Source organism: Quercus lobata, chromosome 10 (assembly GCF_001633185.2).
Source record: "Quercus lobata isolate SW786 chromosome 10, ValleyOak3.0 Primary Assembly, whole genome shotgun sequence".
NCBI classification, from domain to species: domain Eukaryota; kingdom Viridiplantae; phylum Streptophyta; class Magnoliopsida; order Fagales; family Fagaceae; genus Quercus; species Quercus lobata.
The window spans coordinates 154,021-178,643 of NC_044913.1; the positions used below are offsets into that span (position 1 = coordinate 154,021).

The 24,623-nt window shown below is 36.6% G+C and overlaps 3 protein-coding genes across 9 annotated transcripts; 1 reads left to right on the forward strand and 2 right to left on the reverse strand.

The window, feature by feature from the left end:
• Positions 1-3,032: 3,032 nt before the first annotated feature.
• Positions 3,033-4,302, reverse strand: LOC115964200 (germin-like protein subfamily 3 member 4). Its single transcript, XM_031083558.1, has one exon. The coding sequence runs from the start codon at positions 3,920-3,922 to the stop codon at positions 3,248-3,250; it is 675 nt and encodes a 224-aa protein (XP_030939418.1). The 5' UTR covers positions 3,923-4,302; the 3' UTR covers positions 3,033-3,247.
• Positions 4,303-5,939: 1,637 nt separating this feature from the next.
• On the reverse strand, positions 5,940-12,270 carry LOC115963238 (inositol polyphosphate multikinase beta-like). 2 transcript variants are annotated; one of them, XM_031082179.1, is made up of 4 exons: positions 11,988-12,076; positions 10,086-10,126; positions 7,694-7,782; positions 5,940-7,120 (listed from the first exon to the last, which is right to left on the reverse strand). In XM_031082179.1, the coding sequence occupies exon 4, from the start codon at positions 7,090-7,092 to the stop codon at positions 6,181-6,183; it is 912 nt and encodes a 303-aa protein (XP_030938039.1). In that variant the 5' UTR covers positions 7,093-7,120; positions 7,694-7,782; positions 10,086-10,126; positions 11,988-12,076; the 3' UTR covers positions 5,940-6,180. The 2 variants fall into 2 exon arrangements, with proteins under 2 accessions (XP_030938039.1, XP_030938038.1); XM_031082178.1 differs by lacking the exon at positions 7,694-7,782 and having other exon boundaries at positions 11,988-12,270.
• On the forward strand, positions 12,257-20,124 carry LOC115963237 (glutamyl-tRNA(Gln) amidotransferase subunit A). 6 transcript variants are annotated; one of them, XM_031082172.1, is made up of 12 exons: positions 12,257-12,576; positions 13,517-13,618; positions 13,751-13,975; positions 14,887-14,969; positions 15,064-15,164; positions 16,029-16,152; positions 16,246-16,400; positions 17,251-17,387; positions 17,473-17,643; positions 17,826-18,050; positions 19,133-19,366; positions 19,687-20,124. In XM_031082172.1, the coding sequence occupies exons 1-12, from the start codon at positions 12,424-12,426 to the stop codon at positions 19,822-19,824; spliced, it is 1,848 nt and encodes a 615-aa protein (XP_030938032.1). In that variant the 5' UTR covers positions 12,257-12,423; the 3' UTR covers positions 19,825-20,124. The 6 variants fall into 6 exon arrangements, with proteins under 6 accessions (XP_030938032.1, XP_030938036.1, XP_030938037.1 ...); XM_031082176.1 differs by having other exon boundaries at positions 12,303-12,391; XM_031082177.1 differs by having other exon boundaries at positions 12,313-12,391; positions 13,522-13,618.
• Positions 20,125-24,623: the final 4,499 nt, after the last annotated feature.

The following is a 24,623-nucleotide window of genomic DNA, read 5'->3' on the forward strand; positions in this document are numbered from 1 at the left end:
TGCGGATGAAACATTTTAAAAATTATACCAAAAATGCATATCTATATTAACCAAATGCATATCTATATATATATATATATATATATATATATATTTTGGAGGAAAAAATGCATATCTATATTAACCAATGTAACTATGTGTTTGAATTTAATTTAAAACCTAATATAATATCCCGCACCATTTAATACCTTAGATTAAACTAAGTAACCCTAGTTAAATTAATTTAGTGTGGAGGTCAGGTTAACTTAAGTAAAGCCTAATGAGTATCACAATTTATTTATATGTGAGAACAAGAAAATAGTTTACGATGGGAGATCCAAAGAGAAGGAATCTTGAAATAGGATTGTGGAGGAGATATAATGCCTAAAACACTCATGGAAGTTAAGATATATTCAAGTTGTCTTCTTGTCTCTCTCCCCCTCTAATTTTTCTGAACCTTTTTCTTTTTGGGGGGTTTCCCCCAATATATGTAAGTGTAAATGGGGAGCTTGTAATGATAGGGGCCCTGCTCTATCAAGTGTCTCACCCCCTTTTTAAAATCATAGTGGGAATATATGTCTAGCTCACTATTTAGACTAGTCACTTCAATAATCAATGTGTGGGCCTTTGTTGTCCCCTTTTGACATTGCTACTACTGTTATTCCTCACGATTAAAATCATACCTTAAGGAATGTGCTCAATTGGGAGTGCATTCCTAAGTATTGCAATTCCTCACCCACATACCTTGGGTAAGCTCTTCTCAGCAAGCCACTTTGGGTGAAACTCTCTTCGACGAGTGCATTTGGGCCAAACGAGGCTCCTTGGTATGACTTGTGGCTTGATGGGCTAGGCCTGAGTAGGCCCCCTTCTTCTACTAGACCCTCTTTATTACCTATTGGGTCTTTGGTCAATGGCGCACTGCTAGGTGGACAATTTATTACCCCTTGCATTTAGAATAAGTGATATATGCTTAGTAACTATTTAATTCTACGTAAGTTAATTTTAAAAGTTACTAGATAAAATGTTCAACTTATGGTATGGTATATAAGTTACAATAATGCAACATACAATGCTTGATATATTATAGCATGACTAGGTAGTCAAGGGAAGGATATAGTGGTAATTTCACCTACACCTACAACCAATTAAAATTAGGCACGTGTAATACCAAAGTATCATGCATGGTGACACGAGCTCCACACTAAAGCCTAAAATTAGCCGCATGGTCTGCCATGCAAAGGCATAATGGTCCATTTGGACTAAGGGGGAGAGAGCGAGAGTAAAGTACAATTGGCCCAAATTTAGTCTATTTTCAGCTAACTCTACTCTACTCTCTCCACTCCCCCTCCCCCCCTCAATCCAAACGGGCCCTAAGAGTCTAAGACCACTCTAATTTATCTCATCTCACAAAAGAACTAGAAGGAAGAAAAATACTCTCCAAGCTCTCTCTAGCTCTCTCCCTCCTCACCTCACGGTTCCAGCAGCTCTAAAGGGGGAAAATATCTATTTGTTCTCAAAATTCTCGTCAAAGACTTTAACTGGAGTGATTCTAGTAAATCTCTAAGCATAGATAAGGGGAAAACCCAAGTCTTGCACTCAATAATCCATGTAAACCTAGTAATAGTATAATAGTTAGAATTAGCTTGGTTTGTAGGAAATCTCTTTTAGGAACTAATTTTCAATTCGATGTCATAATTATTAAAATGCTTAATTGGTTGCCTATTAATACATGCTATCATGTCTAGTATAGGATAAAAATTCCCACATGAAAATAAGACCAATTGCAATTATTTTATGTGTAAATGTGTTAAAACTGGCACTCTTAACAGTTATAGATTCTGTGTTCACACATCAAAAATTATGTAATAAATGAACGCATAAAAAATTATGTAATAAATAAATTGTATACTGTGAATTTGGATGCCTTGGGTAGTTCCTATGATAGCTAAGAGCCTAAGACACATGGTCTTAATGGAATCAGTCTCACATCAATTCGATGAATATAAAAATGATGGTACAATATATGGAATTGGTCTCACATTAATTAGGTGAATGTAAAAATGATGGTACAATTTCTAAGTTGACTGGAATTCTGTCCACGGCAGGTTTGAGAATGTTAGCTTGTATGATTTTTTTAATAAACCATGACCTTGTTCTTTGGCTATGAAAATATTATGGCATCTACTAGACATCTATTCTTGGAATACGCAGTAAATAGTAACTGACATATGTAACTTTGAGGATTCAATTTTAAAGTTAGAGTGAATGATTCGAGCTGTAGATTAGTATGCTCATTATTTAGTAAGTCTAGATCATAGGTAAGTTTTTATATGCCTTGGTTTCACGGTTTAGTACTCAAAGGAGGGGTTCTAACTTCTAAGCCACTGTTACTGTTTTTATTTTGCTGTTTTGTTCAGTGTGTTTTTATGTTGCCTAATTGCCTTACGAGAGTATGTGGTTGTGAGGACACGTGTAGAGTATCGTGATCTGTTATCATTTCCTACATGAGGTACATGAGGTCTTCCGTTGTATTTTGAGTTGTATATGATGTAATTATGGAGCATAATGGGGACAATGAAATGGATACGTATGTTTATGTACTGGAGAATTAGATGCTCTGATGTTGTCACTTCTTGATGTTGAGCTAAGCTCTCCATATTATCATATTAAGACAAAGTATAATAATATTTTCTGGATAAGCAAGAGTAAAAGGAAAAATTTTATATACATCTTAGAGGGCTTATGTTAATATATAGCATGTCGGTCCCGATTACTAAATCCTAGTTTAGATTTTGGTCGTGTCACTTAAGATACACCTAAAATACAACACTAAAAAAATTGTACCTAAATTTTTTATCTTATACCAGTATACTTTATTTTTTATTTTTTATTACCAATATACCTAAATAACCCCTATCAAGTATTCTGTTTTCACTTGAGAAATGTGTCCTCTTCTTTCGAAAAATATAAGAATATCTCCTTCTCAAAATTTTCTTTAATTTTTTAAGTAATACCCAATATCAACATGTCATCTTGTGCACTTACAAATAATAAAAACCGAGTCACAAATCCTAATCCTTGTGATAATTATTGCAATTACATTGCCCACAACTTCATGCTAGTAATAACAGAAATCTTTTACACAGTATCCACTTTATTGTTAAAATTTGAACACAGGAGATAACTGTAAAAGTTAAACACAAAATAAAACTATTGTTATCTCACATCACATGTAAAGATGGTAGAGTAATATTTTTGAAATTGCTAACTACATGATTGAAAACCCGGCCAGAGTCATATTTCCAACGCCGTTAAGCTTGGATCCAGAAAGAGAGATTAGTTGCCTCACTAGCTTGTCTAATACATTATCTGAATCAGGTCCGAACATGGCACCAGTAAGGGTCACCACCCCCGGATTCTGGCTGTTAAGCACTGAGAAAACAGTAGCAGGTTCAAAGCCAGAATTAAAGCAAAAGTGGAGCAGACCCCGGGGAAACACAAACACATCACCTTCCTTCAAACCAATTTGGAAAACTTTGTTTCTGGTATCAATGAAACCGGCAACAACATTACCTTTGCTGACAAAGAACATCTCAGAAGCCCTGGGGTGGGAATGAGCCAATACCAGGCCATCCATTTCTATATCAGTTCTAGCAATTGAGAGGCCAAGAGTATTCAGGCCAGGAAAATCTGCTGCAGTGGCAATGGTTACCGCGGAACGAAAAATGTTGTCTGTATTGCCGGTGTGGTTCAACTTTGAAGTCTTGAAATCAGAAGAAGCGATGTTGGCTGGATTCTTGCAATTGAAGCCATTGATGAAGACTGTTTGTTTTGCTTGTGTAGCCGTTGGGCAAGTGTCCTGGAGATTATCAAAATCTGCTAAGCAGATATATTCCATGCAAATGAAGATGACAACGCATAAGAGAAGGCAAGAATTCTTCATCTTTGGTTGCTCTTGCGAAGCTCTCTCTATGTCTATGACTGACTTCTTTTGTTTTTAAATTTTAAAAATTTATACATAAACTGCCTTGAGGTTGGTTGCCCGAAATGGAAGTGACATTGAGGCTTGGAGTTCACTACAGGATTTGGAGTAGATTATGTTGTAAGAATTGCGTTGCTTTAAGGATTGCGTTGCTGTAAGAATTGCGTTCTTAAAATACCAAGATTATTCTTGAGGCTGATATTGCTCCTTATCTTGAAGGTCGGTGATGGAAAATCCTATAATGGACCCCAAACATTTTCATGTCTTTGAAAATCATTAAAATCTTATTTATAATTCATGAACCTCCAATCTTTCTTGGCATCACAGGAAAGCAAATACACACATCACAGGCCTTTGAGCATAACCCCTGGAGAAGCAAAATGTGACTATTAGTTTAATCAAAACTACGGCACCCCGCAAAAGGACATCTTAATTATACAACAACTATTAGTTTATTTTTATAAAATTTATAATAATAATAACAATAAATAAATAAATATAAAAGATACGCTGTCAATTATTAGAGAATCTGTTATTATAGATTGGGGCGTCACTAGCATAGTAGCATATACAATTAAGCCTTGGCATCTCATGTCTATGAGTTCTTGCTTGAAATGATTACCAGAAAGTTTTTTTTTGGAGAAACAGAAGAGTTCAATATTGAGGGTACAAGATTTGTAGGACTAAAAATTCTTCCATCACATGTCTATCAGATCCCTTAATGATAAGGCCTATTTTTCTTTCCTCAATTTCCTCTAGCTACTGCAAGCTATAGAATCATATTAATTTAACCAACCATAAGCCAAAATCCACGATGCTCAGGAAAAGTCCAGCACTCTGTGGATTGTAGGGAACTTTTGAAACATTTGAACCAATGAGAACTATGCACAAAGCAAAACCTGTTTATGAACAGCATCCAATATTCTTTAGACTTGCAGAAGCAGCAGAAGGGAGGATCTCATTATTGCAGGAAAATTCCTTAAAAAAAGGGTCCAACATTATGGCATCCTATGATTGCCATGCATCCGCTCCCTCTGGAGTCTGGACCATGGCTCTGTGCCCTCAGAATTTGAAGATGCACAGGAAATTCGCTGCTTAAAGGGTTTAAAAATTAGCTGCTTTCCAGTTTTCCATTGATTGCAAGTCTCACAGCAGCAGCCCAAACACCATATTTTTCCCCTTCTTAGCTGTTAGCACTTCAGACCAGTTTGGATTGAGAGGGAGGAAGGGGAAATAGAGTAGAATTGACCAGAAATTAATAATTAACTCACGTGAAATTTACAAATAGTAGAAAAAATAAGAAATAAACTAGCTTATAAGTGCATCACAAAAAGGCATTTAGTAGTATGGGTAATAATGGTTAAAATATATTGACATATTTATATTCCTAGTCATACCGCATCTTCTCATAAAAATATGACTAGTAAACACCCCCATGGCCTACCCCACCTCATTGTAAGACCATTTGCATCAACTCGCATAAAAATTTATGTTTATTTTAGCATAAGAACCTATTTTTTCTATTTTAGATACTCACTTTTCAAAACAACCCACATCACAATATCTATTTTACACTGCATTTCATTAAGATATCAACAAAAAAAAATTTATTTGTTTTTCTTTCTTCAGACACAACAACTATCATCCATTCTCTTCCTTCATCATAGGGATACATAAAGAAAAAAGAAAAAACTAAATGTATAATGAATAGTAATAATGTAAATTTACACGATTGTTATAGCAAACTTATAAATTTACACAATTATACACTAACTAATATGAGTCATTTTTTAGCAAAACTACATAAATTTTACATATTTTTCTATTTTACACTAATGTGAGTGCTCTAACCATCCAAATGCAAATGTGAGTGCTCTAACTATCCAAATGCAAGGACAGGTTAGATACTACATAGCAAACAACATATTGGGAATATAACTAATTAAATTAAGTAATAATGTAGTAAGCACCACAAATCAAAATTCAATGGTTATGCGTGTCAAGATAAATAATCTTCCAATCCACAAGGGCAATAATAGCATTGAGGAAACTTCTTGAGCAGTCGTACGCTGAAAAGGCCTCAACAATGTCAATAAAAATTTAATTCAAAATAAAATACAAAGTAATACAATCCTAAACAGTACTTTAGATTTCAACATCCAGGGGTAAGCCACAGGCCAATCAATGAGGTGAGGAAGCCTACATTCAAGACATCCTGTTCAATTCTGAGTGTCACAATTGGTATAACAGTAGTTCTTAGGGTCTTGCAGAGAAGCTTTGGCTGTATGCACATCTGAGCATGTCAGAATCTCTGAGATAAAATTTATCAAAGAGCAGAGCCCACCCAAGAAGTTATGATCAATAACACCATTGCCTTCAACAATATGTGCAAAATCAACAAGTTTAACTTCAGCACTGGAACTCATTTCTTTCACTACTGATTCCTTCTCATACAACATAAGAACTGAACAAGAATAGAAATGTAAAATTGTTTGATGCTCAAACCATTCTTTGAGCTCCAGCAGTTGTGTCAAAATTCCACCAGAACCACCATAAACAGTTGATACAAATGTACAATCAGGGTCCACACCTGAATCTGCAGATGAGTTAGAAGAAACAAACTGCCTCAGGACTAACCTAACTTCCTCCGCAGTAAATTTTTGGATAAGCTTCCTCTCAGGCTTCCAAAACCCTGATCCTTTGCTCTCAATCTGCAACCCAGATATCCTAAACCCCAGTGCAAGGCTCGATGTTTCTCTGTCTTTCATAAAGCACCTTTGGATATAGTCCTCTGATGCTTGAGGGCACCATGTTCTGGATCCTATCTTAATGTCCATGATAGATGGATTGAGGCGACCGGAGACGATATCTTGCAACACAAGATGAGGTTGCTGCCCAGACCCATCGGATGCCTCTATAAGCTTAGTGCCATGAAAAATAGGAAAGAATCTGCGGATGTGATTTGGAATATTAGTGTTGGAAGATAATGATGTATAGAAGGCTACTTCTTTGGACCCACGACCATCACTTTGAATAGGCTTGTAGAATTTCCCTGAATCATCTATCAAAGGACCGAGCTTTCCATCACCAGCCCGGTGGCCAGCAACCTGATGATCTGGGACCTTAAGCATGTTACAGAGGATAAGAAACAAGTGCCTCCTACAGACGTGAATGGATATTCCACTGTTAAACATTTTATGAACATAAAAAAATATGAAGACTGCATAAAAAGAACGGCAATGGTCTCCATATAAAACAAGCAATAAAATTGAGACCACCGTTTTAGAATGAACTTCAATGATGGAAACAAGATATCAACAATCATAAACCCTTCCAAGCATCCATCAAACCCCTCGCCAAGGAAATCAGAGAAAAAATATATATGATTCAATCTGTTTATTCTTTTTTCCACAAAGAAAAATAAATCTTCAAGTTATGAAAAATAACTTCAAGGATACAGGACAAGAAATGGAATAATCATTAGAATTAAGCACTCTTAAATTCTGATTCTCAAGAAGTCATAACTTTTGAAAGCTCAAATAGTGAAAAACACTATTGCTTGTTTAAACCCCCAATTCTTAATTATGGCTTGATTAATTTTAATCTAAACACACTTGATGTGGAATATACGTGATTAGCAAATTAATCAATCAAAGCATTCAACAATTGCATGGATGAACAAATAAGTGCAATGCTAAAATGGAAAGGGCAGTGAGTAAAAAAATAGCAAACCCAAGATAGCATGGCGATGTGTTATTGAAGAGGAAACCGAAGAATTCGGTGAAAAACCTTTCTACGACCCTCCAAGTCGAAATGATCCACTAGTGAAAAACAAGGAAATAAATCCCATTTGGTCCCATTACAATAAATCCCACAAAATACAAGGAAATAAATTAATGCAATTAAAACACTTTTTGTTATGGAATAAAGCCAACATAAACGCTATGTGAAAAACCATAACTTAACAACTTTGATCAATACAGATAATTTGTTCTTAGGGCAAATTACAGTAAACCCACCTGTGGTTTGGTCCATTTGCACTTTGCCTACCTGTGGTTTAAAACTTAACACTTTGTCCACCTGTGCTTAACTCCGTTTGGTCCCCGTTACCCACCTCACCCTTACACATTAGAAAAACACCTTTTTATACAAATTTATAACATAACATGGATCAAAAGTGAAGCCCCTTAGAAAACTCCTCACAAGACCTAGAAACTTCAAAATCCTTTCTTTGAATCTGATCTAGAAATCTTGTTACATTTTCAGTCCATCACATTAAATCAATTAAGAACAATAATGAATGGGTCGAACCAGCTGAGCCAATATTTGGCAAAATCGATAGCAATATTGGTGTTTGGAAGCAATGACTACCTCAACAACTACCTCTTGCCATCCCTCTATTCTTCCAGCTACACCTATAGCCCCAGATTATGCAAACCTTCTACCCAATTGCTATTCCCGCCAAATTTTGGTATATTTCACAATTTTATTTTCTCTATCTTTTTTCTCTTTTATAAATTCAATGAATCATTTAGAATATATATGGGTCTTTATAAACACAATAATAATTTAGAGACTTTAACCTTTGTGTGGAATTAGTGACCAATTTATATGAAATGGTTCGCTACATGCATTGCAGGCACTGTACGGTATGGGATTAAGGAAGTTCTTATTAACAAGAGTGGAACTGCTTGGTTGCATCCCATACCAGAGAGCTAGTGGTCAAGCCCAGCTAAGAAGGTGTACTGTGGATTATGTGAATCAGATTCTTGGTACCTTCAATGATGGGCTTAGATCGCTAGTCACTCAGCTCAACACCAACCACCCGGGTGCTTCACTCATATTCTTGTAACACGATTTCTAGCTTAGATTTAAAGAGAGGATTCAAAGTTTCTAGGTCTCGTGAGGAGTTTTCTAAGGGGCTTCACTTTTGATCCATGTTATGTTATAAATTTGTATAAAAAGGTGTTTTTCTAACGTCTAAGGGTGAGGTGGGTAACGGGGACCAAACGGAGTTAAAGCACAGGTGGGTAAAGTGTTAAGTTTAAACCGCAGGTAGGCAAAGTGCAAATAGGCCAAACCACTAAGTGGGTTTACAGTAATTTGCCCTTGTTCTTAAGATACCATCAATTAAATGTTTAAAATGTTTATACAGTCCCTGAATGCATTCTCACCTCAAATTCTGCATTGAGGAACTCTGAACTAGTAACTTTTACTCTATTTTTTTTAAAAAAAATACAGCTACTATAGTACTATACCTCCTTTTTATGGTTAGTTGATAAGACTGCTCATGCATGATTGGCATATAAACTGGTCCATGGTCCAACAAAAATGATGTTGTGATATCTAGCATTTCTTAACCTAGGTTCTCATATACATAGGATGTCTATATAAGGATATCTTTATAATGAGATCACTCCAAATCCAAATCAACAAAAATCTCTAAAGGAAGATGAGTTGTGTAAAGCATGTTTGGACACTTCAATCTCACCCACTATTTATTTATGTAGTCTTCCCCTTCGGAGAAATACAATCTGTGGGCCCAATACCATAATGGTTGGCTACAAAAAGGAATTATTAACCCTGGTTCTTCTTGCAAACAAGACAGGTATACATTTTTGCAATAAGAAACCCAAAATGGCCGTAGCTGCGATTTCCAACAAATGTAGTCCACTGATATACTACTATGAATATAATTTTCAGGCAAAGAACTAAGGAAGTCAACAAATATACATCATATATTTACATTGAAGGGAATTGAGCTGAACAATCCTGATGCAACAATTGCATATAGTTAGAGAATGGATGGCTTGCATACCCAAATCATATTTTTTACTTTTTGAATTATGTGATAGTATTTATCTATAAAATTTATGATCTGTCATCTATTGACTCATTAAAACACAAAATGCTTTAAATTGTGGAGCAAAAACATTTATAGTATATTAATCATAATCAAAACAAGAGGATTATCCATCCCACTCATATAATAAACCTCAATCAAGCAGAGAGAGTGATGGTGTTACTGGTATCTGGCAGTGGCAAATTCAAGCAATAAGAAAGACCAAAACCTATTCTAAGAAAGGGAAAGAACCATAAAGAAAAAGAGAAAAAAAAAATGTACCTTTACCAATCGGCTCTAAGCAGAGATCAAGTTGGAAGGATCTGTTCTCAAAAGAATAAAGGAAGCTGCGTGTTATTATTGAATCAAAAATTGGAAATGGAGGTAGGCGCAGTCACAATTTCCTCAAGTAAATGTAATGCACATGCAACACATCATCAAAAACTAATTGAAGGCACATAAACAGCCATGTCAGACTCTCCAACCAGAGGATTGGGCTTGTGAGAGAATGTTGCTTTTTCAAAAATAATTTGTGAAATTGCCAATGAGCTCTAGCTCATCTAGCCCCCTTCCTACAGCCATAATAATGGGATGGAGGGTGAGGTTGTGAATTTAAGACCCATTTGATGCTTTACCAATAAAAATAAAAAAAGTTGAAAAATTACCACACTTTGAAACTTATTTAAGAATTTATTTTTATTTAAAAATCGTGTCTTGTGTCTAGAACTTGAAGACTCAATTTCTTCCTTTAAGTTGATGTGGTAAGCATGACATGAAAGCATCAAAGAAAATGTCCATGTGAAAATTGTGTCTTCAACACATGATATTAGTAAATTATACACTAGAATAAAATTACCCTAATAAAAAACCTTAAGGGCCCATTTGGATTCAGGTGGAGGGAGGGAGAATAGAGAAGAGTAGAGTTGGCAAGAAATGAGCCTAATTTTTGGCCAACTCTACTTTACTCCCCTCCAATGCCCCTCCCTCCCTCTCAAATCCAAACGGACCATAAAATTACAACAAATGGTCTTCCAAAAATAAAGTATATACCAACAACCCGACACTTATAAACCCAAAAATTTCTGTGTATGAAACAAATTATATACCAACAATCCGACATTTATAAACCCAAAAATTTCTGTGCATAAAACAAAATTATATACCAACAACCCAGCAAGAAGAAAAAAATAAATAAAAGACAAAGAAACAAAGTTAAATCATTGCAAGAATTTCACACTATGCACAGTAATCATAGGGCTGTCAATCAAGAATAGCTACTAGTGTAAGCAACACCAAACTAATAACTCCAACATTAAACTTTTGATTTCCTATAAATTGCTAACAAAGATATCCATGCATTGCTCTTTTTTTTTTTTTTTTGCTCAATAATCTTTATATCAAAATAGAGGTGTTTCTGCTATGGTAAAAATTGTACTACCTTTCAACAAGACAGCTAGACCCTATCATTGTCACACACAGTTCATTGTCAGTGATAACTTAACACTTGTCGTGGTGAATATAATTATTTAACCCTTTTTTTTTGGATAAGTAAATACAATCATTTACCCATTATTTTAACACTCTTACTCATGCCAAAGAGCCTTGTAGCTCAACACCCCAGCCCCTTGGTGTTTCCAAAGGAGAGATTCAGGGTTCAAATGCCCACTTCCCTAACTATTAAGTTATAAATAAACTATTACTCAGCGATTTTAAAAAATAAATAAATAAAAAATAATTTTTGGTTTGGAGACTGTATCCTAGCTCAGATCACCTACTACCTATGATGTATTTTTCCAATTTACAACAATATTGAAGAAATGAAAAGGAGAATTATGGCATAGAAGATGGCAGAAAAGTGTAGCTCACTATGACCTAATTTAATATAAAAAGATTTGATGAAAAGTTTATGGCAATGCTGCCAAAAAATACAGAGGTAGTTAAATCAGTGAATGAAGAACTAGACCTAGATCATGTAGTTTATATGGAAAACAAGACGCTTATCAATAAGAAGAGATTCCGATATTAGCATTTTTAACATTTTAAGAAAAACAATCTTCGAACATCGATGTAAATTAGCACATCGATTCAGTAATTGAATAAATCATACGAAATTAGAACTATTTGAAACAACCAACCAAAATAAAAAGTCGAGAGATTTTGAGAATGGTGGAAGGAGGAGGTTACCTATTTGAAAATGTCTCAAATAGAATAGAATAGAGACTTTCTTGCCGCCGTAATCTGTAAAGATGGGCGACCTGGAGATCCACTCGCGGCCGCGGGTGTAGATATTTTGAATTTGTTTGTGAGATTGAAATGAAATGCTAGTCACGTGATTACGTGGGTCAAAAGCTGACTACACTGTTGTTTATTTTGTGTTTATGTTTGTGTTGGTCCACTTTGGCTTGCGGGCCACAGCAGTCAAGCAGAGATAGATCTCATCTCATCTGAAGGCAGAAGAAAGCAGAGAAACGCAGAAAGCAAAGGGAGCCCTACAGCTACTGCATCTGCTGCCACTAATCCACTGTTGAGTTGTAATTGTGCTGCTAGTCTAGACAAGTGTCCTCCTCCGATACCCGATTGCTTGACACGTAAGCGTAGCTCCATCATCATCATCATCATCATGAAGCGGTTGTTAATTGTAATTGCACTTTGTTGCTATGCAATTACTCCAGTTATTCCATGTCCATCTCTATCTCTACTTCCATCTCCTTCTCAGCCCCACAACAACTCCACTACTTATCCCCCTCCCGTTACATTAGTCCCCAATACGGTGGTATGATCTCTCTAATTTGTGTCATTCTTCAACTTCAATTTAATTTGCATTTCCCACATATGCCAAAAGTCAACGTTGCTCTTTTTCCTTTTTATTCATTGATGATATATTAGTATTTCAGTCCAATATTAATTTTAGCTCTTTTAAAAAAATTAAAAAAAAAAAAAATTAGCTCTTTTGATTATTCGTCTATATATTATTTCATCAACAAACAAACTTGTTCCTTCTACTCTTGCACCACCTCAACTTTCAGATTTATCCTATCCTTATCTTCAAATATGATCATGATTTTGATAGTTCTAGAGAATTTTAGTACGATAAGCCTGTTTCTTAAAATCTGGCATTCATGTTTGTGAATACCTCAGCAAAATATCTCTGTTATGGATATTAATTTTTATTTAAAAAAAAAAAAAGAAGAAGAAGACAATTGGTTAATCTCATCATTTGAGAACATGTTAGACATACATTTTTTCATCATATTCGAATAAAATATATGATATATCACTAAATGAAGACCCGGAAATGACTTAAAATGTGTTCATGGCCACACGGACTTTTTTTTGGTACAATATACTGAAATATCTTGTAGACGTGTATAGTGTTGAAAGCTTTATTAAGGCTTACTTGAATTGAGTTCACTTGAATTTTCAAATTTCACCACATTAATAAGTTTTCAAAATATGTCGCTCTATGCTAACCTGGAAATCACCAATGCTTTAAGTAGTACTTACTTTGGTGCTATACTCCATTTGTTTTTGCACCCTAACTTAAATAAAACAGGTGAAGACCTATAAAAAAAATATATGGAAAATGTTCCATCAGAAAGTTCAGGTAGATTTGGATAGTTTCACATTCAGGTAACGCCTGTTAAACTGTATTACAGGTACAGCTGCTTGTCTACCACATTCTCTTATAGATTAATATTGTGTTGTTTGATCAGGACAGTAAGAAGAATGGTGAGTGTCCGGAAAAGATTAATGAAGTTGCATCCCTTAGATGTGCATTTGAGTTATTTGATGCCAACTTCTTCAACGATAAAAAGGTGACTTTTTATAACTTGTAATACTGGTGTTTTGGTGTTGCTTTATATATGTAAATTACAAAATAATCCATGTTGTAATGATAATTTTAACTTTAACTCAGACAAGTATCTAAAGTCTCTTATCTAATTTAGATTCTGGAGATTGTCAAGGGAGTGAAAGAGCTCAATATCCCTATTATCAGAGCTAATCGAAAATTAGTTGCTTCTGTTAATGGAGGGCTGCATAATCCATCTGCTTTGGTGTTCAATCCTGAGTGGAGCAGGGAGCAACCCCAAAGCATAGGCAAAAGATTTCATTACCCTTCTCTCATTGGCACTAAGAGACCAAAAAATGAAGAAGATATTGCTTTCATGAGTGTAAGTCTGTTGCCACCATGCTCCTCTCTCTAGGTCTCCCCTGCTTCCTAATGAGTTTAATTCATCTTATGATCTTATGCATATCTTCAGCCAATGTCTTGATTTAACAATACTAAATAGATTTATATTCTATGAGGACTCCCTATAAAATCCCTTAGGACCCTTAAACCGTCCAATTGTATTTTGTCACATTAGATTTTTTTTTTTACTTCACATATAAACACAGTCCTAATAGAAATATATTAACCACTGTAGGTTGCTTCTTGGAGACCATCATAAGCCCTTTTGGGACCTGGCAAAATCTAAAAATGGGATTGTGTGACCAAAGGTAAACCATGTGGATTATTTTAGGGCTCAAAATGAAGTTTAGAGAGGAGGTTCTTTTTTTTCTTTTTCCCCTGTTTTTTTATCTTTTATTTTAGTAAAAATCACCTAGATAAATTAGTTTTAAAAAATCACCTCTTTTTCCCTTTTAACATGGAATTTGATAATTATGGTAGTTAATTGGTTTCTTTTAGGATTGTCTTGCTACATGGAGCTATTCATTCTTTTTTTCTTTTTTTAAATGAAAAATTAATGTGGCAAGATGTAATTAGATGATGTAAATTGGCCGTTTTATCTAAAATGCTAAATTGTAAATCCTGAAAGATATTCTAAGAAATCAATTCCATTTTGGACACCAAAAGCAATAGTTTTAATCTACCAAAAATTATGAAAAGTAAAGTAATCGACTCTGTTAATGTACAAATCTTTGCCAAACGTCAGTTGGTGCAATTGAATAAACACTCATACTTTTCTAAATTTTGACTAACCTTAAGTTTTTGAAATTTTTGGATTGCTCCCACTCAAATGTATATGCTCTACCATGCTGCTTTTGTCTCATTTATAATTTTTTGTTGCCTGTTGTTCAGGTTCTTGAATTAGGGGAACTGATTAAGACAAAACAAATTACTTCAGAGGAGCTTACTCGCATTTTCTTGCAGAGGTTGAAAAGGTAGTAGTGAGCAGAAAAACAACCCTGGTTTCTTTATTTTCATATTGTAATATTTAAGATCTCTGTCTAATAAGACATTGTGAAAATACACCAGGTACAATCATTTTCTTGAAGCTGTGGTCTCTTATACTGAAGAACTAGCATACAAGCAAGCGAAACATGCTGACGAGTTGCTTGCCCGAGGGGTGTATTTGGGTATACATCTTCTTTTCAATTATTGCAACATACCATCACCCTAATAGAATGATATAACAATTTCTTAGGTTGTTTATTGGGTGGTAAGGGTCAGGGATGTGCTGTTTACCTTAATGGCATGTAAATTCTCCCTTATATTCTTAGAGCATGCCAGCCAAATGATCTGGGATTTTTTTGTTGATAGAGTAAAAGACTAAAAGGTCACCTATCGGCTATTGGTTTGATGTTCTACCACTGTACTGCTAAATTGTAGATGCTGGTTCCTTCATTATCTTAGCAAAAGTCCCCATAATTCAAGCCAGCTTTTTCAATTGAACTGGATAACGTGTGCGTTGGGATGTAGCTTTTTGCTTTAATCTTATTTGCTTATTTGCTAAAAGTTGGTTAAAAGTATAACTAAAAAGCTAAAAGAAAAAGCTCTTGCCAAACAGACACAGATCATGTAATTATACACCTGTACGTTTATCTGCTAAATGTATGCAATATCCTTTTTAATAATTTAGGTCCAGTGTGTGCCAATGAGCTCTACCTCAAACAGCATCCCCCACCCTTATCCCCGCTTCCCATAAGAAGAAACCAAAAAAAAGAGGAAAGGATTGATGGTAAGTGCATGGAATCGAAACCGATGAGTGCATATGTAAACTTCAATCAGAAGATAAATAAATAAAAAATAATTTAGGGTAAGTATCTTGTATGTATGGGGAGGGGGATGCAGCAAAGAAGCAGCAACCTACTGGAACAACTCATGATATTTTAAAGAAGGCTCCGTTTTTATGGAATATCACCTTATTTTGAAAATGCCATTTTTTTTTTTTTTTTTTGTATCTCTCCATTTAATTTTGGTTATGCTTTCTTGTGCTTTAGGTCCTCTCCATGGAATCCCTTACGGGTTGAAGGATATAATTTCAGTTCCCCATTACAAAACAACTTGGGGTTCAAAAACTTTTAAAGATCAAGTTATTGACATTGAAGCTTGGGTATACAAGAGGTATTGAGCATGTTTTAAAATGTAAAATTTTCAACTAGAAAGTATATCTTAAGTTTTATTTTGCTTGCGGAGCTATGACTCCGTTTAATATAGGTTGAAGGCTGCAGGGGCAGTTCTTGTTGCAAAGCTTGTTGCTGGATCTCTGGCATATGATGACATCTGGTATGGCGGTAGGACAAGGAACCCATGGAACATTGAGGAATTTACAACGGGTTCATCAGCTGGGCCTGCTGCATGCACATCAGCTGGTATAGTTTAAATTTTGATTTGTTAAAACTTTTTATTCCTTTTCATCTGTTTTGGGGTCTGCTTGGCTTAACAGCTCTCCAGTGTGCTTTTCATTGTTGTAAGTAGTTGGGAAAAATTAAATTTTAAACCCTGGTGTAACAAATTAAACCATATAATTTTCAAAAGTAACAAATTAAAGCTTGAAGTTTCAAAAAATAACAAATTAAACCACGGGGTCTCGATATGACAAATTATTGATTGTCCTAAAGCTTAAGTTATTTGGAAATGGTAAATTTAATCATTTTATCTAACACTCCTAATTCATGTTTGGCTCTAAACGGCCCTTATTAAGTGTGGCCAACACATAGTAATTTTTTAAATGGAAGGTAAGGTGCTCTGCTATCAGTATAAAATTACAATTGTCCCAAAAGCTTAAGCTTTTAAGAAATTGTGAATTTAATCTAACACAATAAGTAACAAATTAAACCCTTATCATATATCAAACTCCAAAGTCAATGTTGGTTCACTTAAGTGAGTTAAGGTTTAATTTATTACTTTTTGAAGCCTCATAGTTTAATTTGTTATTAACTTTTGAAACTATAGTGTGTAATTTGTTACTTTTACTTTTTTAAACCTCAGACTTTAATTTATTACTTTTGAAACTATAGTTTGTTACATGGGTAAAAAATTTTACTTTCCCTAAGTAGTTTGTATGCATGCATGTGTTGAGGTTGGAAACTTGCTGCGCTTCATATCACAGTTTCTTCCTTATAACCAGCAGTTGAACTTGTCACATATTTATTTGAAGATTTTTTTATAATAAAAAAAAAGTTCTTTGCTTCAACTGAAACATTATTTATATCATCTCAGGTATGGTTCCATTTGCAATTGGTTCGGAAACAGCTGGCTCAATCACGTATCCGGCTGCTCGTTGTGGTGTGACGGCATTAAGGCCAACATTTGGTACTGTCGGTAGAACTGGTGTAATGAGCATATCTGAAAGCTTGGTACTACATCAATTTTCTTTTTGCATGCTTTTTAGTTAACAGGGGTGCAGTTATTAGTTGAATTTACATATCATCTGTTTACCAGGATAAGCTTGGCCCATTCTGTAGAAGCGCCACAGATTGCACTGTTATTCTAGATACTATTCGAGGAAGGGATCCAGGTGATCTCTCATCAAGAGACAGTCCCCTTGATGATCCATTCTTGGTTGACATCACCAAACTTACTGTTGGATATCTTGATGATGCCGAGATGGAGGTTGGTAGTCCATTTTGTTTTCCTAAAGTTGAAGCTCCACATAAGATGACAGTGACCACTCTTCATGGATGCCATTGCTTCTTCTTCTTTTCTCTCATTTAAACCCTTCAAGTTATTCCTATACTTTCTTTGGATGGCAACCTTCAAGTTATTCCTAAACTTTCTTTGGATGGCAATTTCAGGTTGTTCGAGTTCTTGCATCAAAGGGTGTTAATGTGATCCCATTCAAACTGAATTACACAGTTGACTCTGTTCAAGGTATCCTGAATTTTACGATGGATGTTGATATGTTGTCTCACTTTGATAAGTGGCAACGCTTAGGGCAGGATGATGATTATGAAGCTCAAGATCAATGGCCCATTGAACTACGTCGTGCACGCATGATTCCAGCAGTAGACTATGTTCAGGTTTTCATCTGATACTATTTAGAGTGATAGGAGCTTTCGGTCTTAATGTGGTTGACTAATTATTTTACAGAATTTTTTTTGTAATATATCGTTTACTATAGAAATAGAACAAAAGTATGACATAAACCTTATGGCATAATCTTCAAATGAGCTTTGTTTTCTAAAGTTCTTGGGTTAAGTAGTTCAACAATAGATTTTAGTTCTCTAGCAGATTAGACTGAGTAGCTTTTACATGAGGTCTTTGTAATTGGTGAGGGGATTTGTGGTCTTTAGGTAGCCTCAATATCCAACATAAATAAACCACATTACATCCATCATCTGTCAATTGGGACCTTGAGTTGCCCTCCGTTTTCAGTTATTCCCTTGTTGATAAAAGTATTCTATAAAAAATTGATAGCAGAATTTGTTGTAAGTAGACCCCAGATTCTGAGAAACTAATCTACCAGTAGGCACAGAGGGTTTATATAGTCTGATGGCAGAAGACTGTTCATATTTGAATACTCAAATCTGTGTAGGAGAAACTACTGCAGCTGATGTAGGCAAAATTTACTAGGTCTGCAGTGTCATCCTGCGGAGTCGTCACAAACATGTCCAGAACACATCTTCACCATAAAACTTCTAACCTTTGATTTTTAAGGTTGACAAGATGACGCTCTTAGGATTGAATAGCTTCTTGTTCATAAAAGGTTTAAGCTTTTATTTAAGGTTGAATGGCAATGCATTGGCACTCTTGGGCATGAGTTTTTCAAATCCAATAATAATTTGTGCTGATTGCCACAGAAGTTTTTTTTTATATATAATTGTTTATTTTAGTTCTTCATATAACATTAGTAGAAGTAGTAGAAAGGTCATGTCAATTAAATAACAAAGAGTATGACTTCAATTAAAATAGAATGGCAAAAAAGAATACATGTGGCCAATCTTAACTAATCTGTTAAGGATATATAGTTAGCCCCAAAAAATTTAGGACTAAAGCTTGGTTGTTGTTATTGTATATAATCATGGTGTATTGAATGGATTTATTGTTCTTATTAGAGCTGTTTTGTAAGTTCAAGTATCAAGCTTTCAATTTTTGCCCACAGGCACAAAGAGCACGGGGAAAGTTAATCCAGGAAGTAAGAGAAATTTTTACCGTTGATGCGTTTATTGGCAATGCAACTGACTGGGAGAAAGTTTGCATGGGAAATCTCGTGGGTCTGCCTGTAATTGTAGTCCCAACAGGATTTAAAAATATATCAAATCCACCTTCTAGTGGCAGCCGACGGAGAACCACCATCACCACTGGCATATATGCACCCCCTCATCACGATCACATTGTAAGAAGAATCTGTAACTTTTTCTCCTTTATTAATTGATTCAGATGGCAAGTAATCAATCTATTGAGTTCCAAATCTGATAATTCTGGAGGGCCTCACGTATGCTTTGCTGCATGAGGTTTTTGAACCATTCTTGCCCCGCTCAATTAATGGATTGTTCAATTAGATTGTTGATATCAGATGAATTTAGTGACGTCTCACGCCATCTAGTAATTCCTAGAAGTATTAAAGTTTGGTCAAAGTATTAGCTGGTGGTTTCCATATGTTATGCACAATGACCTAGAACCAATCTGATTGATCTTTTTTTACCTATGCTGCAGGCTTTAGCACTGGCAATGGCTTACCAATCAGTTACTGATCACCACAAACAACGCCCACCTATTAATAATATTGGGCCAAACGACTCAATTCCAAATCCACCTACAGTTACCTCCCCTCCCGGACTATTGCATTTCTGATGCCACTCCAATGTTACTTTCGATGTTGTTGTTGTGACTTGTGACCACAGTTTCACCGTTGATGATATGGTAGATCAAGTTTTTTTTCGTTTTTTTTTATGGGAAATATCAAGTTTATTTTGGGACGGAACATTGACATTTTTATGACCATATATCAAGGGCACTGAATCGTTCAATGAAAGAGAGGAAGATGCCCAGAATTTCCATTGACTGTCTGCTTTTAGTGTTTTTATCTTTCACAACGCAGAATTTACCAGGTCTCGTGGCTAATTTTGAAATTTGTTAAGTATGGTCATTTTAATAGCCATTTATTATAATTTTTATTTTTGGAGAATCATTATAATTTCGTTTATATATGAAATGATTTGATACTAACATTTTAAGAAAATATAATATGGCAAGATTTATTGATAGTATAAATATAGAATAAAATTCAACTAAATTAAGAAAAATATTGTGTTTTGATATGAAACTATTTATTTTACCATTTAAATGATATAAAATTTCATAAAGTCTAGTGTCATAAGAAGTGTACAATTTAGGCCACAGCTCGCCCGCATTGCAAGTTAGAAACAGTGGAGTTGTGGATTTACATGAGCCCACCACTTTTTATCTACCATTCACAACTCGTATAAATTGTGGGAAAAGTTGTATTGCTTGTTGTGGTACTAGACTTTTTTATAAAATTTTAATTTAAATTTGATGAATTTATATTAAAACAATGACATGTAACACCAAAAAACTGAGCATAATATATTATTAGACAAAATTTAGGTACAGTACCTTGAGTACTGTTCCTTAGGTTCCCCTCTTAAAATTCAACCATATGGCTACTTAAGTAAAATATACACTTTAATATCATAAAAAAAAAATCACATGGCAAAATTTTAAGAGAGAAATTTAAGGAACAACACCTCAGTACTGTACCTAAGTTTTGTTCTATATTATTATTGTGAGGCTAGCTAACAAAAAGTCAAAATTAAACTTGAATTAGACTTTAACCTAGTATAAGAGTGTTGAGGTCTAAAAAAGGGTCATAGTGAAATAAGCCCAAAAAAGAACAAGTCAAGCCCAAAAGGAAAAGCTAAGCCCAAAGTAATAGATACGGGAGACCCATGAGGGAATAAAAGAAAGGCCCAGAGGATCCTGAAGCCCAAAAAAAAAAGAAGCATCCAAAAAAGAGGACCACGGCAAAGTATAAGAAGTAAGGATCCTCAGGAACCATCAATAAGCACGGATCCCTTCAGGCACAAAGAAAAAGGAAGACTGGGACAGATCGATAGAAAGAAGACAGAAGAAGAAAACAAGAAATAAAAGCAAAACGCGAGCGACCTCTCATGGCACAGACAGAAAAGGCCTCGGGGAACCAGGACAGGGAAGAAGAATGATAACAAACGACTTTCAAAAATGGCAGAACAGGATTCCGCCCAAATAGGAAAGAAAAGGGAAAAGTGGAAGACGCCAGAAATGGGGATGCCGAGAAGGGCATACCTCAGCACGTCCCAAAGAAGATGGCCAACCAGAAGCTTTCAAAAGAATCAGAACTGAGAGAAGGAAAGAATGAGAAAAAACGAAAAAGGGACTTACCGAGACGATGGGGACAGGACATGCTCTGTTTGCAAAAGAGCAAAACAGGGGAACCAACGGTTCCCCGGGAAGCCCAGAAAACTCCATTATAAAAGGAGGGGATGGGTTGTGAAGAAGGCAGCGAAAAAAAGAAAGAAACACAAGAAAGAAGAAATTCTCCAGGAAAAACTATCAGAAAATCTGTGCAGAAAGAAAAAATACTAAAGGAAAAACAAGTATTGCTTCCCGGCATCCTGTAAAAGCCACTATTGCACATACTCGGATTCAACGAGAATCAAACTTTGCAGGTTTTGAAGGCTGAAATAGTCATTCAAGACTGCAATTTTTGAGCTTGATTGAACCTTGTATCACGTCCTAGTGAGCTTTCTGTAATCAAACAGATAATATATTAAGGAAACATTACTTCATATTTCCCAGGATCCCCACAACACTAATTTTATTGCTTTGCTAATCCTGTTTCTTTCCTTCTGAATTTACCTTGTTAATTTTTGGCACTCTTCTATATCCTTGTTTGTCATTTTCTTTATATTGTCAGGAGTATTCTCTGCATCCACTTGATTCTTAAACAGCTCGTTAGCTGCGGTGAGTCAAGGCCCGATCCACCAAATCCTCCTTTTCATTTAGGCCCGGGATCCTTGGGCCTGAGTGTCACGAAGAAGGCACTCTCACATTTTGGCGACTCCACTGGGGACTGGGCAAAGAAGAAGGAAGAAGCAACCCCTTCACAGAGAATGCCTCCAAGACAAAGAAACAGCAAAGGAACTAATGTGCCACCTACGGCCTCTGAGCCCGTAGGAGAAAACGAGGTAGTTTCCAGGCAAGGAGGTGGGATACCCTTGGTAGAACAGGAGGTCGTGTCAGAACAAAGACACGCAAGGTAGGAACCAGACCTCATGGCCAGGATGACAGCAATGTTGAAGGATCTGGAGCAAGAAGTTCGTCTTCTCAAAGAGGGCAGGACACAGGAAATCAGAGACAATGTTCCCCCTACTGGCCACCAAGATGGGACGCAGCCAGAAGGAGGGTCAGCAGTGGGAGGAAGAGCTAACCCTCAGTACTTGATACTGGCAGACGTTAATGCCCTCCTGGAGCAAGAAAGGGAAAAACTCTCAGGGATCCCCAAGCAATTCTCTCGGGATTCCCCCGTTCCCTCCAGAACTTCTTGGCAAACCATACCCTAAGGGGTACGAACCCCCAAAGTTCCATCCTTTCGATGGGAGGAACGGAAGTGCCGTGGAACATGTGAGTAGGTTTGTCCACACTATAGGCCCCTATGCAGGAGACAGAGAACTATGTCTGAGGGAATTCGCAAAATCCTTAGTAGATAGGGCATACACTTGGTACACCATGCTGAGACCCGGGTCCATCAAAACCTAGGATGAGATGATGGAAAAATTCTGTGCCAAATATTACCCTGGTGAAGACAAAATCACTTTCCAGAATCTGCAAATGGTGAGGCAGAGACCTGGAGAAGATCCTGTTCAATTCATTAAAAGATTTGAAGATGTGTCCCTAGACTGCTATAGGGACCATGAAAAAAAGGAGCTCGTGGAAACCTGTATAGCCAACATGCTTTTTGATTATAGGCTCAACCTTGAAAATCTATGTATCACGCAATTTGCTGACCTGTTACAGAGGACCAGAAGGACGGCACAAACCATGAGGACAAAAAGGCTGCCCGCATCCCAAGCTATGATAGCATCAGTGGGAGAGAAAAGGAAGAGACCAGATGGAAAGGTGTTCGAGGAACCACCAGTGATCCCATGTACAGCTAAGGAGTTAAGCCATATCCTAGAGAAATGGATTGGAGATGGGGTTGTTAGGCCATTCACTGTGTCCAGGCCACCAACTGAAGAAGAAAGGAAGAACCCTTTATTTTGCAGAATCCATAATTATGTCAAGCACTCCACCAAGGATTGCTGGACCCTTCGCAGACTCTTCCACAAAAAGGTGAGAGAAGGAACCTTGGAGCTCACTCAGAAGGAGCCAGAAGTGCAGAGGAACCCCTTGCCTAACCACAAAGGAAAAGGGGTGGTAGCAGTAGTAATACATGGGAACCCGGCAAAAGCAGGAGAATCTGAAGGATCCTTCCACCCGAGCACAGTCAGGACCCTCCAGAAGAATCCTAAGTTCAGGTCACTATTCAATCAATTAGGATTCGGACCAGAAGCAAGAAGGGTGGCCAGAGAGTCTCTCATGAGCATAGCAGCAGATTCAGGGATGGAATGCTTTACAGCTGAGTCACATGCTAGTCGAGCTTTCCTGGAGACAACCAATGCAATAACCTTCACTGATGAAGACATGGAGACTGAGCACCCAGACCACCGTAGACCCCTTTATCTAATGGCCACCATAAACGACGTTTAAGTCAGAAGAGCACTGGTGGATACAGGGGCATCACTCAACCTCATAGCCTTGAGTACCCTGGAAGCTGTTGGCTTAGTTGACAGAAGGATCCTGGGAGCTCCCATGGAAATAACAGGATTTGGAGGATCGGTAGAATCAACAGAAGGATACGTGCAGCTAGCCTTAAGGGTGGGACCAATAGTAGCTCTGACAAGGTTTCATGTGATTAATGCAGAAGTTTCTTATCACGTGTTGCTGGGACGCCCGTGGCTTCATAAACATCGCCTTATTCCATCCACGTTCCATCAATGCATTAAAGGGAGACTGAATAGGAGGCCCATAAGGATCCCTGCCAACCATAATCCTTTCAGCCAGGGAGAAGTGAACTTTGCAGAAACGATGTTTTATGATGAGTTGGAGCCAGATGATGAAAACCCCGCCCCGGGGACCCCAGGGGCACCTATCCTAGAAGAAGAAGAAGGAGGGAGGGGCACCCGTGACCTGAGGAACCTTCTAGAAAGAAAAAGACAAAAGAGGGAGCCCAGCTCTTCAAGATCCCGAGAATGTGTGGTGGTAAGGGAACCTGGGGGAAGGCTAATCTATCGTTTGTGAAGGTGCGCGGGACCCGAATGCATTGTGCAGGAAGGTCCCGGACCACCAAGCTGCATGATGGCCCAAGAAGAAATCCCAGAAGAACCAGTTAAGGAGGCCCAGATTCAGCCTGAGGAAGAATTAAAGGAAATAGATTTGGGGATAGAACCAGGATCCCGAAAACTTGTCTTCATTAGCAGTCAATTGGTGGCTCAAGAAAGAGAACAACTGGTAACCTTGCTTCAAAAATACAGAGATGTGTTTGTATGGACCTA

Coding starts and splice junctions, on each gene's coding strand:
- LOC115964200 (XM_031083558.1), bottom strand. CDS start 3,922: ATGAAGAATTCTTGCCTTCTCTTATGCGTTGTCATCTTCATTTGCATG.
- LOC115963238 (XM_031082178.1), bottom strand. CDS start 7,092: ATGCTTAAGGTCCCAGATCATCAGGTTGCTGGCCACCGGGCTGGTGAT.
- LOC115963237 (XM_031082172.1), top strand. CDS start 12,424: ATGAAGCGGTTGTTAATTGTAATTGCACTTTGTTGCTATGCAATTACT. Junction 16,153..16,245: donor GAAGCTTGGGTATACAAGAG/GTATTGAGCATG, acceptor CGTTTAATATAG/GTTGAAGGCTGCAGGGGCAG. Junction 17,388..17,472: donor TGAGCATATCTGAAAGCTTG/GTACTACATCAA, acceptor TCTGTTTACCAG/GATAAGCTTGGCCCATTCTG.